At 35.9% G+C, this 15,998-nt stretch overlaps 1 protein-coding gene across 5 annotated transcripts in view; it reads left to right on the top strand.

The window, feature by feature from the left end:
- Arap2 (ArfGAP with RhoGAP domain, ankyrin repeat and PH domain 2) overlaps nucleotides 1-15,998 on the top strand; it is a 169,904-nt gene that overhangs the window by 103,914 nt on the left and 49,992 nt on the right. For all 5 annotated transcript variants that reach the window (XM_057771585.1, XM_057771581.1, XM_057771582.1 and 2 more), the window contains 2 exons: nucleotides 10,081-10,244; nucleotides 14,196-14,408. In XM_057771585.1, coding sequence (XP_057627568.1) covers nucleotides 10,081-10,244; nucleotides 14,196-14,408 — 377 coding nt within the window. The remainder of the gene's footprint in view (nucleotides 1-10,080; nucleotides 10,245-14,195; nucleotides 14,409-15,998) is intronic.

Below are 15,998 nucleotides of genomic sequence, written 5' to 3'. Positions count from 1 at the left end.
TGGAAAGAGCAAATGGAGATGTCTGTTAGATAGCAAGATGAAAAGTAAGAAATAGGAAAGAATTAGAGTAAACTAAATACAGTGATATATTCATAGCTAACTCATTTTCCTTGACTCTTCCTGAAAAGTTACCATTTATAACGCAGGCCATTTAAAATAGCTGCATTTATTAACAGCTCACACCTTAGTGAGGACAAACTTTCAAAGATGTCTAGAGGATAATGAGATTACAGAGATAGGATATTTGACCTAGGAATTCAATATGTGCAGTTTCTTTCATGATGGAATGGACTTGAATGAGTTCAAAGAATAAAAAGAGACCAGAAGAGAGAAGGATTAAAGGTATAAAGGGCCCAACATGAAACAGTTATTCCCAGTTAAGACACACTGAGGAGAGCTGATGAATGATGTGGGACCTTGAGTCCACTCTACTTGATACTGAGATGTTGCTCTGTGAACTGGAGGTCAGGGTGAGCCCTGGGTAACTGCATGAAAAGTGTTCCCTTATTCATCTGTCTCACGCTTGGCTTGTTAAATATTTCCATAACTGTTGAAAAGCTGATTTAATGCTCTGACAAATAATAGAGTTTTATCAGATTATTTTCTTTTTTATCTCTTTTGGTGTCTTAGGTCTTTGGTAAATAATGACTGTAAGCTAAAGTAGAGTGTTGATGGCTGATAAAATCGTTGCTTTGGAAAAAAAAACAACTTTCAGGCACTCAGGTAGATGATGGCGTGAATAAGACAGATTCAGGGAAGCCAAGCAACTGCAAGTTTAACCTTTTATTTTTTGTTCCTATTGTTGCTTTGCTATTATCATTTTCAACCAGAAACACGAATCATAAAAACTTAATGAATTAATTTCACACATTTCCCATACCTATCTACCTTTGGTTAAAGGGTATAAATCCATTAATATTTCTTAATGACAAGATGGAAAAAGAATTCTCTAAACTGAAAAATTTCAAAGATTGATAATAACCCAGCATATATAGTTCCTATTTAAATATATATTTTAGTCTGCTTGATAATTATCTCTATATGCATATCATGAGTGTATTTAGAGAGAGGAGTATTGCAATAATATTTTCCACACACAGAGCAATTTTGCTCTAAAAAACTCTAAGCAGAAGGTAAACCAGATGGCCTCCCTTTAATGTGTATTCTATGTGTTCTTTAAAAATTACTATTTTGGAAAATAAAGCTTTGGTGATCATACTTAAGGGTTTCTGGTGTGCAGGCTGGTGCTGTACCTGGGATATGAATCTGTGTCCTTTACAATGTCTTGTTGTAATTTCTTTGTGTAAAAAAAAATAGTCATGGTTTGTGTAGATTTCGCGAGTTAGTGAATATCCAGACCAAGAGGTCAGAAGGCATTTTCCTAGACAGTTGATCCTGTCTCCACTTCACTGAAATACTCAGCAGACTACAACACCTTTTTCTCAAAATTAGAAACTGTCTTTGCTCTCTAACCTCCCCTCTCTGTGCTTGTCTTTCAAATAAGCCGCTTTCTTTCCTGCCTTTATGTCCCAAAGCTGCATGCACACTTGCCAGAGCCACCTATCACAAGTCTTTGCTGAAAGGCTTTGGGTATATTAAACAAAGGAAATAACTCATCTGTGTTATCAGAAACAGGAGGGAAGATGGTTTGCTTTGCTGTGTTTTTGTTTTCAGTCCCCTGGCTGACCTATAGGAAAGTACATTGCACTTGATTGCTCCCAAGGCTGATTGCATTTCGGTTTTAATTTGCAAATCTCAGACATAATGAATCTAACACTAGGGAATAAACGCCATGTCAATATGTTCCACGGTTTTGGAACAGAGGACTTTGCTCAGTTTGGGAGATTAGTACCCTAAATTTAAGATCCTTATTTTCTATTAAATTATTCTGTATGTGCTTCCTCTCCCCCTGGATTTGTGCTTTATGAGAGAGGTTATGTTAGTGATCCTCCTGAGGCTAAATTATCTTAAAGTGGTTTCTAAATTGTGCATGTAATTGCAAATTAAACAGTAGCCCATTGCCCACAATATCAGCTTGAATGCTTTTGCAAAATTTGTGTTTTAATTCTTAGCCGTGAGTTCCTCTGAATTTTGCCCAGAAAAAATGAGGGGGTATTCTTTTCTCTTATGACACCTACAGTTATATTTTCTTTTAGAAAAGGACTATTCTATTGAACATTTAAAATGATTTTATGATAAAGAAAATTTAGATGAATGGAGTGTGTTGTTATAAGAGGTGAATATTAAGTATATATTGTATTTGTTTCAAAGTTTGTTTTCATTCACAAGTATCTCAGTACACCAGAATGTAAGGTTATTGCTGTACTCTCAATACTTGAAAGGGTGAGGCAGGGGGATAATAGTGAATTTAAGGTGATACTGGGCTACAAAGTGATAACCTATCTTACAAAACATAAATAAATAAATAAATAAATAAATAAATAAATAAAATATAGGTGAGTAAAATATAGCAAAATAATAAAACTGTCTCTTTTATCATATAATAAGGAGGATAACCTCCCCCATAAAGGATAAGTACAGTTTTAATAGATCTTGCTTCCAATATAAGTACAGTGATGGAACTGAGAAACCGAGGTTTTGAAGAGTTAGACAAAACAGGCTTAGAGAATTTGTGTGGACTAGGAAGAGATGCAGTCCAAGTAGGACTTAACCTTGACAACTTGAAGACAAAAACTGAGGCCGTGGCTTGAGAAGACAGGCAGATGGCATATTGCATTTCCAGTTAAATTAATTCCTAAGCCTTTCAGGACCTTTTCAAGAATGCAGAAAACATCCTCCAAAAGAACATTTTAGAAGTTATTGTTAAATGTGAGGACATGGGTTCATTCTGCAGTCAGTGAAATATCAACAAAGCTCTTTTCTCACATTCCCTGTACAAGTGTTTGTCTGATAGTGTGAGAGATGAGAGTGAAAAGCTGGCTCTATCCTCCTTGAGGAATCAGGTGGCTTGAGGCTGTTTATTGAGCTCTGGCTTCAATATACAATTTATTTATAATAATATTTTTAATTTATTATTCTTGTTGATGCCACCCTGTATCTGAATATTTTCTTAATAATTAGCATTTTTCTTTTTCCTTACTAAAATTCCATTTCTGTGTCCTGATTTCTTATCTGAAGGAGTAGAATAAAATAAAGTATCTAAAGTAAAAAGTAGATGTTAGGGTCACACTGCTAAATACAGTGTGCCAGACACCTGTTTCTGGCATCCTGGAATCACTCATGGCTCATGCTGTTCCTCTTTAAATAACTAGAAAGCTTGACAGAATAGAGGAAGCAACTGTTTTCAGATTTTGTAACAGTTGGTATTTCTGGAATATGATTATAGAAAGAAAGGAATCAAATGAGGTGAGCCTTTAGGTGGTCTTGGCTTTCTCAGATACGTATGGCACAGAGAATGGGAAACCCAGGCACGATGTGGTATATTTTAGACATAGGAGTCCCAAGCGCCTGGCTTCATAGGATATCAAAGCAGAAGGAAACATGTAAAGCTTGGATGTCTTTGTACGTTTTTTTTTTTTTTTTTTGCATCCTTTCCTCAGTACTTATCTGTACACTTGCAGTGTGGACATCTAAGAGGTCAGGCACAAACACCTGCTGTAATGTCACTAACGGTATAACGTTTAAGGCACAGATAGTAGTTGTGTATGTTCAAAGGTAGGCTTTAGATGTCTTTCTTTATCCCTCTATACTTTATTTACTGAGTCAGGTTCTCATACTGAGATTGGAACTTTAGGGTTTCTCAAGCTTATCTAACCAGTTTGCCAAGGGATCTGACATATTTACCTCTTGAGTATCAGGTAGGCCACCTTACATACTGGCTTTTGCATGGTTGATGAACTTGGTCCTCACAATTGTGTGGCAAACACTTTATCCACTGAGCCATCTCACCAATGACAGATAATTTTTAAAATAAGGTTAAATTATACTTACTCTATATTCTAGTGAGTTAGCTTTGGCATATTTACATAAAATACATTACAAGGTATAGCTATAACAGTACAATGGCTCAAGACTGCTCCTTTTCTAAAACTAAAACCTGGGAAGAGAATAGGTATTCCCTAGTGAAAGAATGTATAAACAAAGTTTGTTGGATACATACAAGGAATACTAAATAATTAATTACTATTCTAAAGATATCTATGCTAACAATATAACTAAACCTTAAGAATATTCTGCTGAATAAATGAGACCAGATGTAAAATGTAACAGCATGGCCTTTTATTTATAGAAAATATCAGCTAAGGGTCTAATATTTGACAGAGAACTGACCAGATGTTTTCATGGGTGATGTATAGAAGATAGGATCCCTTCAAAAATTATGTGGGAGTTTTGGCAATGATGGGAATGTTTTTATGCATTGATTTTGGTAGGAGTCACATGGGAATAGGCATTTGTAAAAATGTTTTGACCACACAATTAAAATGAGTGCTTTACAAATCTAATGAGCAAATGTCACTCACAGAAGTAAAATGTTTCATCTTTTCCCATTAGAAACAGAATGCCTACTGTGGTGGTGATTAATGTGCTCTTCTTTGAGAACTTCCTTAGGAGCTGGGAACAAATCTGCAGTGAGCATTTCCAGATATCTTAGAGCTATATCTTTTACAGATATAGAACACTTTCCAAGGCAGAATATATGCCTCCTCTCTCCCTGTGTGTCTGTCTCTGCCTCTTTGTCTCTGTTTCTTTCTCTGCCTGTCTCTGTCTCTCTTCATCTCTGTTTCTCTCTTTCTCTTTCTCTCTCCCTTGAAGACATCATATTCTCTATATAGTTCAGGCCAACTCTGAACTCAGAGTTCTGTCTGCTTCTGTTGCCTGAGTTCTGGGATTAAAGGTTTACACAACCACACTCAGTAATGATTCTCTTTTTAAAAGAAGAGAGATAGATATTGCTGTGTTCAAATAGGACCAAGTTACAGATTCCTTCCAATACTGTCTTTGATCTAGCTTCTTCAGGAAACCATATTTTGTGACGTTGTCAAAGGAAGACAAAAAAGAAGTGACTTTAGTGTCATTTCTAGAACAAACATGTCTTGGAACTGAAGACCAAGAGTTTAGATTTTTATTTCTTGAGCACAGGATCATAGACTAGGTGACAGTTGGCAGACTTAGAAAGTTCTTGACAGTTGATAGCTGCTAAGGGAGAAAGAATCAGTTTTTCTCAGAGACATGGCTCCTGAGAGGCTAATCATCTCCAGTAGATGGCTCTGTATCCATGTACATATATATGGGCTGCACTAAGTGAACTCATTGGGTTTAAATGAAAGAGCACATGATGTTGGGAGTGAAAAGGAGTGGTTGGGGGTGGGTAGGGGAAAATTGTAGGGGAGGAATAGGGGGTCAATATGATCAAAGCAGACTATATGCATGTATAAAGTTCTCAAAAATAAAAATAAATAAAAAACTAGCTTCCCAGACCTTCCTTATCCTTGGGCCTCAAACAAATATCATCTTTGCTTTAGTTTGCTTTTTTATAAATGAAGAGTATTTCAGACAGCTTTCCCTCTCTGTGGTTCAAAGCTCAGTGCAGAACACAGTTGACACGCTTCAGAAGTTAGTTCCACATACCCTGACTCTAAGGGATGAGTGAATCCTTTGATTTATATCATTTGTTTCTTATAGCTACTATTTTGAGCAGGGATATAGGAATAAAGAGACAAAATATTCATGAGTTTTCTAACTAAAGACAGTTTGATGTTTTAGAAAATATGACATAATTTATACATTGGTATAATCATATATTCTCTGTTCTGTGTAGACATTATCCAAATGTATAGGAAAATGTATTCCAAGTCAGTTGAGCTTTCCCAAATTTGGCAGATCTAAGCTTACATACATTATCAGATGCATTAATAAACAGGCTTATTGCTAAGTACACATGCACAGCAGAGGGACAGAAGCAGATTTTTTGCCTTCACTTCAAATTATGTTCTTGTACAGAGTCTTGTTCTTGGTATTGTCAAAAATTTTTGCATATAAATGTTACATTTCATTGTACATATAGGCAAATGGCTTGTCAGCATATCTGTGTGGTCTATAAAATACTTTATATGTCTTGTTATATACTTTTGCATCTTAAATGTTTGGAAAAACTGGGATTGCTGTTTTTGTTATATATATATATATGTCACATATACATATATATGTAGCTATGATTATTAGACTAGTTTATGCATATCGTCTCTGCTTTTTTTTTCCTCATTTTTTTTTGAATTTTTGAGACAGGGTTTCTCAGTAGTTTTTGGTTCCTGTCCTGGAACTAGCTCTTATAGACCAGGCTGGCCTCGAACTCAGAGATCCGCCTGCCTCTGCCTCTTGAGTGCTGGGATTAAAGGCATGCACCACCACTGCCTGGCCGTCTCTGCATTTTTTATGTGTATTATTCTTTAATGATCAATGACCATATTTCTGCTGCACCCATAAAAGTTTTCATTTTTCTATAAATTCTTAGGCTATTCTTTTTTTAAGTCATATTTATGGTATATGGTATTTGCTTCTCAGCTTTAGTTATTAATGGATAATTTTTTGTACAGTCTCATTCATTGTTTATTTCAAGAGACTTCAGGTTCATTTCAGTTGCCTAAACTCAAACCATTATAAATAATAATTCATTTAGATATTTCAACTTTAAGAAAATTGTATGCATTAGGCCTAGGACTTGACTTCTAGATTTTATCAACTTTCTTAATTAATAAAAACAAATTAAATGTTTTCATTTGTCTGCAATTTATTTTTTGGAAATTGTCAATTATAATATATAAATCGGCTATGATTAGAGTTTATCAAAATAACTTTTTCAGATATTGAGAACACACTTGAATATTTATTTGAAATTCTTATTCAAAATGTGAAATGATAGTTTAGTAACACTGGAAGATAAAATGTTGGTCAGCATTTACGTTGAAAATATATTATGATACTTTACTCAGTATGTCTAGATTTCAAATAAGCAACAGAATGGAAGATTGTTGAGCTGATGCAGTTAAATGTCACCCATCCCATGAGCTGTAGTAGAAGATATATTTTAAGATTCAGTGGTTGACAAGTTGACACTGGAGTTGACTTGTCATTGCTTGTTCTAGCCCTTACTAGTTCACAGGCAAACAGCTAACCTTCCATTGTAGGATTTCTCCTGACTAAAAGGAAAATTCAGAGGTTGAGATATTCACAGTTAGTGACCGAATTATACTGGTCTTAAAGGATCACTGTTACATTTTGAATTTGTTGCACTGGCTACGAGAGTACTTACCCTTTGTATTTTCAAGGATTTTAAGTCATGCTGGCCACTAAATTCTGAATTAAAATTATTGAAATTAAAATCAGAAAAATTATTACTGTCTTTACCTGAATTAAGAAAAACAGAATTTTAACTAGGTGTATATATGAAAGGTTTTGCTCTTTTTGGAGATAATTTGCTCTGATATTTCATGTAGATAGAAACTCAGAGGTATGAGGCTTTGGATGATGTATGATAATATAAAGTTAAAGCACTATAGAACAATTGGACCACTTATCAGAATTCTTCAAAGAGAAAATTACAGAATCTTTGGGTCCGGGTAGTTGTGGTAGAAAATGAAAACTGTAGATAAAGATGTCAGAAAGCAGGAGCTGAGGATTACAGGCACAAGGGTTAGGAAAAAGTAATTCCAGCAATTTCAGAATTGTCTTAGAGTGCTGTTGTTGGCTTTGTCTTCCTGGAAGAGCATTGAAAGAAGAGAAAAAAAGGAAAGGATGGCAGATTTTCTTTTTAGAGTCACAGTGAGTGATGTTGAGAAATGTGAAAGATTTCTTCCTTTTCTCTGAGTCACCACCGACACACCAAGATTTCATTAGCTTGTTCTTCTCTTACTGTTGCTGAATCCAAAGTAGCCAAGTGAGAGCTAAAGAACAAGACTGAGGAGTGTGTGCCCCTTAGAGTAAATATACTTGAGATGCATTGGTATTTCATGCTTTAAATTTTGTACTGAGGATAACGTTTGGAGATGCATACCAGCAAATGCCAGAGACCAGTCTTGGGCAGAGACCAAGTACCATTTTTGCTTGTCTGTGCAAAGTTTGGTATCTCACCAGTAAGTTGCACAGAAACAGCAAATGGTAAAAGAGAGCTCAGAGCGACTATTTATTTGAAGTGGACCTGTGACCCATAAACCAGGGGAGACATCAGGAGCATCTGAAATCCTCACCTGAGTGTAGTGGGAGCTGCGGGCCTCTTCCCACAGCCTGGCTCATGGCTGCCTGGCTAGCTTATGCCCCAAAATAACAACACACAAACTGTATTTATTTAAACACTGCGTGGCCCACTAGCTCTAGCCTCTTACGGGCTAATTTTTATATTTTGCCTAACCCATTTTTAGTAATCTGTGTAGCACCAGTCATACTGGGAAAGATTCAGCATGTCTGACCTGGCGGCTTACTTCATCGCGTCTGCCCGGGAGAGGGGAGCATGGCATCTGAGCTCACTTCCTCTTTCTCCCAGCATTTTGTTCTGTTTACTCCACCCACCTATGTTCTAACCTATGAGGACCAAGCAGTTTCTTTTTTAATTAACCAATGACCCTCCTTCATCACCTGGGTGACATCATTGTTGGGGAGCAGATATCTGTGCAGCCAAAGATGAGATGTTAAAAGAGTCATAGTGGAAAACACAGGCCAAGGCATGAAGACCTGTCTATTGCAAAAACAAAAACTTTAAAGACAGAACAATTATCCTAACTGGTGTCATTGATCCCATGTTTTTGAAATGGTATTCTGGTGGTAGTAAAGAGTAGAGACTTAAAAGAGGGCACCAGGAAAAGAATTCTGCTGGGGGTTTTGGTGACATCAAAGAGAGATGCAAAATTCTGAAGTAACAGAAGAACTGCAAACAAAGTGAATATTTCAGGTTAAACAAACCAAAAAGAGAAAAGAAGAAAAAATAAGTTCATATTTTTGTGGAAGTGATTGGTAGGAGATACTAAGCTACAATTATGAATTCTATATTTCAGAAGAATCATGTGGAATAGGTTCCCAGAACAGTTTCACAAGAGTGAAAATTTTTACATTCTTGTTTTTTCGTAGAGGTACCCCAAACCAGTGTTTCTTAGCAAAATGCCTTGGGGCATAGTTATAATATCTGTGAGGTGTTCGGCTGTATGCTGAGCTTTGTGTTATCAGCATTTCCCCAACAGTGATACTGAGAGCTCATCTAAGTTATAAAGAAAGTAACTGATGTAGCTGTGTTTTGAGTTTGGTATATCTTTTTACAATCCCACATCATATTTAGTTTGATTTCTTTGAGCATCATCTTGCTGTATAGTTGCTGCCAGTCAGGAACTCCCACTGTGCCCTCGCTTCTTTCAAACTTGTGGTCCTCCTACCTTCCATTCCCTCCCCCAAGACTGGGGATACAGACCTGTGCCAAGAGACTAACTCTCCAGCTGCTCTTGATCTTAGCAAGGTGTCATTCGTGAAGGCCAGTTCTAGCCTAGAGATCTGGACTTAGGAGTCTCTAATAATGTGGAGCAGGTGAAAGGACCGTCTTAAGGACAGGACTGTGGATCACCTCTGGAGTTTGTAGAGTACCAGAGTGCCATGACTTCACACAATTAGGCTATTTAGAAAGAGGAAAGGAGATTGGGGTAGGAATTAATGACTTCAGAGAATGGAAATCTGAATAGGAAAGGCAAATCAGATGTTTGTCTTGATTTTTACCCCCTTTTAAAGGCAATGAAATCAACAACTATGAAATCCTTTTGGTTAGCCGGAAATAGAAACTTGGAGGCACTGGTGAAGTTTGCCACAGTGGCTTTCACTGTGTTATTGAGAGATGGAATTGGAGACCTAGGGACTTGGAAGAGTTGGAAGACTGAATTGGTAGTTTTCCTCTGTTCTATGTGACCTTAACTGACAACAGAGGAACTGAAAGACACCCGGTGGGTGGAATGTAAAGTAAAGGGCTTTTGTTTGTTCTTTTAATGTGTGAGACAAGATCACATTTATATGGATTTTAGGGTAATCTGTGTAGAGAGTAATTTTAAGTAAAGCAAAATTATAATACGAAGTGCTTCTTAAACTTCACAGAACGCTGTACATCCATGGGCATACCAAGTTGGATTTCACAGTCTGGCATACTGCAATTGAAAAAGCAGCAGGTACAGATGGTAACGCATTACAAGATCAGCAGCTCTGCAAAAATGACGTCCCCATTATTGTGAACAGCTGCATAGCATTTGTTACACAGTATGGTACGTATCACAGGATGTCTATTCAGCTCCTAGAACTTAGTGGTACCTCCATGGGAATGAATCAGTGCCTTTTCCCTTTGTGAGGACACCAGTGAAGACTGAGAGCACAGTCGCTGCTCAGCTGGTCCCACTCCTCCCAGCCACACTCATTTATACTGGGTAATCCTTTCCCACAGCTATGTTGGTCCTTCATGTCTGTGAAAAGGCTATGTAGCCCATTAAATAAAATAGCATAAAGTACATAAAATTAGTAAAGACTGCTTTTAGTGGTAAAAAATTGAGAACAAAGCCAAGAGAAAGTCACCATGCTTAAGTGTGGTTTGTAGAAATAGTAAAATCGTGGAATAATATACAAAATGATGTCCTTTCTCTTAGCAAGCAAATAAATAAATAAATTAACTAGGTGTGTGTCATTCACTGCACAATAGTAAGAGTTTATATTAAGAAGGATCATTCATTTTAATGATTGCATTATTTGCTACAGATGCTTTTATGAATACTTAGTAGGCAAAAATAATTTGATCTATACCTCTTTGTCAATTCTCATTTTAGTTTCATGTGAAAGTTTATCTGGAAAATAATCTTTATCTTCATTTTTATTTTTAAATTATTATGGATCCACAAAGATATATACATCATTCATATGTCTAATAGATATAAAGTATTTATTTATTTATTTATTTATTCATTCATTTATTTGTTTATGGGACTCTTTGTTCAAAACTAGGGACTTGTGCAAGCCAGGCTAGTACCCTGTTGCTTATATATACTTGGACATGCATATTGAATATAATGTGTTTTTGACCTTTTAACAGATAGATAAGTGACATTTATGCAAAAATAAGCCAGATGTAGAAATGAATAAAATGATAGTATTTCTAAAGTTGTATTAACTTTTTATTCTCTTAGAATTATAGGTGCTTGGGGTGTTTTAAAGAAGAAATAAACAGTGACAGAAACATAGTAAAATACTGTGTTGTTAAGAAGTGTGCAGGCAGAGTGAGAAGTTCCCCTTGGATCTCACTCTATATATGAAGTTGATGGCATGATAGATGACAATCTGTCAGAAATGAGCATTCCGATAAAAAGATTTTTTTCAGAAATTGAATTTATAATGTTTTATATTTATTTATAAAAAGCTCTTTGGCAACAGTGTTGCCTTAAGTATTTTACCTCAAATAAAATCCAAGTATTTTTTTTTATTTTCAATATTCATTGTGTTTGTACTGTATATATACTGAGATTATTCACATAATTGTATGTGTGGACCTTACTATAGGGTTTTCTTTGCTACCATTGTGCACTAACATGTTTCTTATCTGCTGTAGTCCTCTTTATTTCAGAAATGGTTGTATTCACGTACTGTGTTCATCCATGTTAACTTGGCTGCATTTCACAGGGATGTGGGGGCACATACTGTGTTAGCAAGGGCATAAGCTTACAGCAAACTTTCACATCACATTAGTTTCATAGTGGCATAGCATCCTTTTGAGCTGACTAATGATTAAACTAACACAGGTAGTCCCAGTGTAACCAATTGAATGTTTCTCTGGGGAAATCACAAGTTTCCCCATGGTGTTTATTTGAATTTAAAACAATTAAGCACTAGATGGTTTCAACTATATCTGGTATATTATAAGAACTCTACAACTAACACAAAGTGTATCAACTTCTACTCTAGAGTAATAAAGCCAATAAGTGATTGTTCATATTTTTAGTAGAATATGGGCTAAAACTGTTGTGTACTAAGTACCTACATTAAGATTTGATAGGAATTTGAATGCTGCACAGAGCTCACAGTTTGCAAGTGTCTGCCTAAGAATCTCTACAGTAGCAATTATTTTGAATGTCTTAGCCTTTGGTTTAAAATATAAAGGCTAGTTTTCTGTGTTTTCCATGTTAATATTTTGAACTTTACCTAGTTCAAAATGTATTATGGATTTAATCTTTAAATCAAGTATAGTAATTAAATCTTGGAGAAAGTTATTTCAATTTATATATACAATTATATTCAGTACTTTAAAACATTATTGTGTGTGTATATGTTGATGCTACAGCATGTGTATGTAGGTCAGAAGACAATTTGTAGGATTCACTTCTCTTCTGCCTGTGGGTCCTTGGGATCAAATTCAAGGTTGCAAGCTTGGGAGCCAGAAGCTGTTAAAGTTGTTTAATTACTGGGTGTTAGAAATACCCTTAGAAATGGATGTTGTCTCTCAGGCACATAGTTAAAATTACTTCCTAGAATTTACTTATTTTTGTAGTAAGAAGCCGTTTGCCAAGTGCCTTTTGAGTTTTCCAAAATACTGTTCCTGCCAGTTAAAAGAAAAAAGCAGGACTTAATATATGGCTCCTTGACTTTTAGGGGCTCATAGATTTATGGCTTAAACACAAACCCATGGGCAGATAGTTATATCTCAGTGTATAAGATTCTGTGATAGAGAGGCTCATTGTTCTACAGTGTGCATGGCAGTTTCTTCTAGCATAGAGCATATAATAGATAACTTTATGGTTGTCTGTTTAGGAAAATGTGTGTAGAGTTCAATGTGCCCAGAGTGTAGCATGCAAAGATAGGATACATGCAAGAGGCATGAGGTTAGTCCAGCTCTGGTAGATTTTTAATTATAAAATTGTGTAAGTTTTGTCTACCTGCATGAGGAAGGTTACCTCTAGATATTTAGGCTTCTGACAAGACTAGCAGACCTATATTGTCATCATCAACATTGTAAAGACAAATTAGGCCTGCATAAGAACATTATAATGTAATGAGGAACCCAAGACACAGATAATAGCATATGAACAGAAGGAAGAGTGATTTTTGACATATTTTAAGTGTAATGAGTTACAAAGATTCCGATGTTGTATAAGGCAAGGAAAAAGTAAAGCCATCTATTGAAATTGAGGAGATGGTTTTAAAATATGATTGGAAGAAGCTGATGAAAAAGGTAGAAAATAAATTTCTTTAGGGTTTTATCATTTCCTATAAGGTTATAAGTGGTATATGTGTCTGTCTCTGTATATATGATGGCATTTATATATGTGGTGAATGAAATTTAAGACATAAAATCCAGGTAAAGACAGGTATGCTATACATGGGATGATAAAGATGGATAGGTTCATGCAGGAAATTTTCTAATGTAGTAAAAAGAGAATAGAATTAAGATTGAAGAGAGAAATAGATAGAACACTGGGGAAATCATCCTAGAAGGAGAGAAAATAGGCATAAGATCATGATCATAAGATCATCAAAAAGCCATAAGATTAACAGAATGTTGGCAGCAGATCCTGAGGGCCTGTCAAATGCTCCAAGTGGTTGTCATTATCCAGAAACTGGAAGACATCTAGATCATACCACTGATATGCATAATGACAGTGCTCCAGAAGATTGCCTGGAGTGACTACAGGAATCAGGGCACATAGAAAAAGAACAGTGAATTTAGCTTGGCTTCATAAGGAGAAAGATCTGGGGAGGAAGCAAAGGATTTGTGTGTTTGTATCACCACCACCATCATTTTTTACCTCTGTTCTGCCACTAATCACTGCCTTGACTTTGAGGGGTACCCAATGAGACAGTGAGTCGGGAACATTGGGCAAAGGTATAGGTAGACACAACAAAAATAAATAAGTGTTGAGAATATAAGAAATGTTCTACAAAATTTTATACTGTTCTGTCCAGATGTAGGCAAGCTTGTTTTCTGAGACTGAGAAAATTCTTCTTGAGGTAGAAATGCCTTTGCAAATGATAATATGGAGAACTATAGAGAGCTGGGGATCAGGGGGTTTATTCACTGGGTTTCAATTTAAAATTGAGAGGTGCAAGGTTTTTAACTTCATATCTGATGACTTATTTTGTTCATGATCTCCACGGAAGAATCTGTTTTTTTTTCCTAATATATCAAAATAGGTTATGAGTTAAGATACTTCTCATAACTTTCTACATGTTTCTCACAGGGTTAGGATGCAAGAACATTTATCAAAAGAATGGTGATCCTTCGCACATAAGTGAACTCCTGGAGAGTTTCAAAAAGGATGCAAGAAGTGTTAAGTTGCGAGCTGGAAAACATCAACTTGAAGATGTGACGAGCGTGCTGAAGAATTTTCTGTCTGACATTGATGATGCGCTTCTCACAAAGGAGCTCTATCCGTACTGGGTCTCCGCATTAGGTAACGCCCTTGGGTCAGGACATTTTGCCTGCCTTCTAATTTAATAATTATGGCTTTCTTTTAAGTCTTCAATCATCTGAAAGCTAATAAACAGCATTTGATTCTCTTGTCATTTACCCTACCTCTTGTTAGTAAAACTGACAATGTTTTTGTTCATTTTCCACGGGTTCCACATAATAAGGTAAAGTTATATTGTATCATATAGAAACTTAGGGGATGAATCTATTAATAGACCAATGGTTAATAAATTCTTTATTTGGTCATGTTACTTTTACTAAAAATTGTTTTGCACACATTAATTAAAACTGTCTCCTATGTTGAACAGAACAACAATAAGAACATTTTAATAATTTTACCTTTTTCTGTTTTATAGGTTTTATTCCATACTTGTAATAAATATAAGTGTATCCCAATACTCTGGAGGTAGAGACAGGTGAATCTCTGTGAGCTTGAGGCTAGCCTACCAATACAGTTCCAGAAATGCTAGGACAATACAGAGAAACCCTGTCTGGAATAACAAGCAAGCAAGCAACAAAACACAAGGATTCTTGTAGTAGCACACCAATTATTTATAAAATACATGAATATTCTAAGAACACTGTTAAGTTTTTTGAATTGTTCTTTATAGTTAATTTTAATTTTTTTCTTGTTTTTATTTACTTATATTATATAATCAATCTATTACCCCATAATTGTTAAGCTAAAATACTGCATTTTGCATATTCAGTATAGTGGAGACTGTGGTACAAAATTGTATCACCCTTTCAGTGTGCATTCTACTTTAATTTCAGTATCAGGATCATCTAAATTTCTATATTATGTTACCACATAATCAGCAGGAGCTGGCATGATAGTCAACTTGGACTTAGGTTCTGCCCCAAGAATTGCAATCCCAAGATTGTGTTCATAATTGAATGATTTACACAATGTATTTTGATCATATTATTTTCTTTCTCTCACCTCCTCCCAGATCCTCTCTATGTCCCCACCCACCAAACTTCATGTATTCTCTCTTTAGCTCTTTCTATGTCTCAGTGAGAACATCAACAACAGATTGTGCACTGTGATAGCATGCATAAAAGACTTGCACAGGTTCAAACCAGACAGATTCCCAGCACTGATATAGGGTTGTACACATAAGGTCCCACCCCTAACCAAGAACTGTTTGTAATTGGTACCTTTTGGGAAAAGGACAGGAAATTGACTTTCTCCAATAGAGTATCATTGGCTACATCACGCAAACTCCAGGACAGGGTGCATTACCAGGAGTAGATGCCAACACAAAATGGGCTCCATATGGTTTGTTTTTTGTATTTGTGTATGTGTGTGTTTATGTGTGTGTTACTTTGTTTGGTAAATTACCCGAATTCTGAGTTAAATGGTCGTTGTATACCCCTGTCCTGTGTGTGTGTATGTGTGATGTATGCATGCCTATGCACGTGTGTGGGGATGTATGCACATCATAAGTTGGTGTCAGGTCACTTTCCCAATCACTTCTCACCATATTGTTTTGACTCTTGCTGGACTTGAAGCTTTCTAATTGACAGTATTGGCTACCTAGAAAGCCCAATCAAACTTGTGTGTCTGGCT

This window comes from Chionomys nivalis, chromosome 6, assembly GCF_950005125.1.
Source record: "Chionomys nivalis chromosome 6, mChiNiv1.1, whole genome shotgun sequence".
Taxonomy (NCBI): domain Eukaryota; kingdom Metazoa; phylum Chordata; class Mammalia; order Rodentia; family Cricetidae; genus Chionomys; species Chionomys nivalis.
The sequence above is the reverse complement of the archived record's forward strand: the minus strand, read 5'-3'. Positions and strand labels throughout refer to the sequence as shown.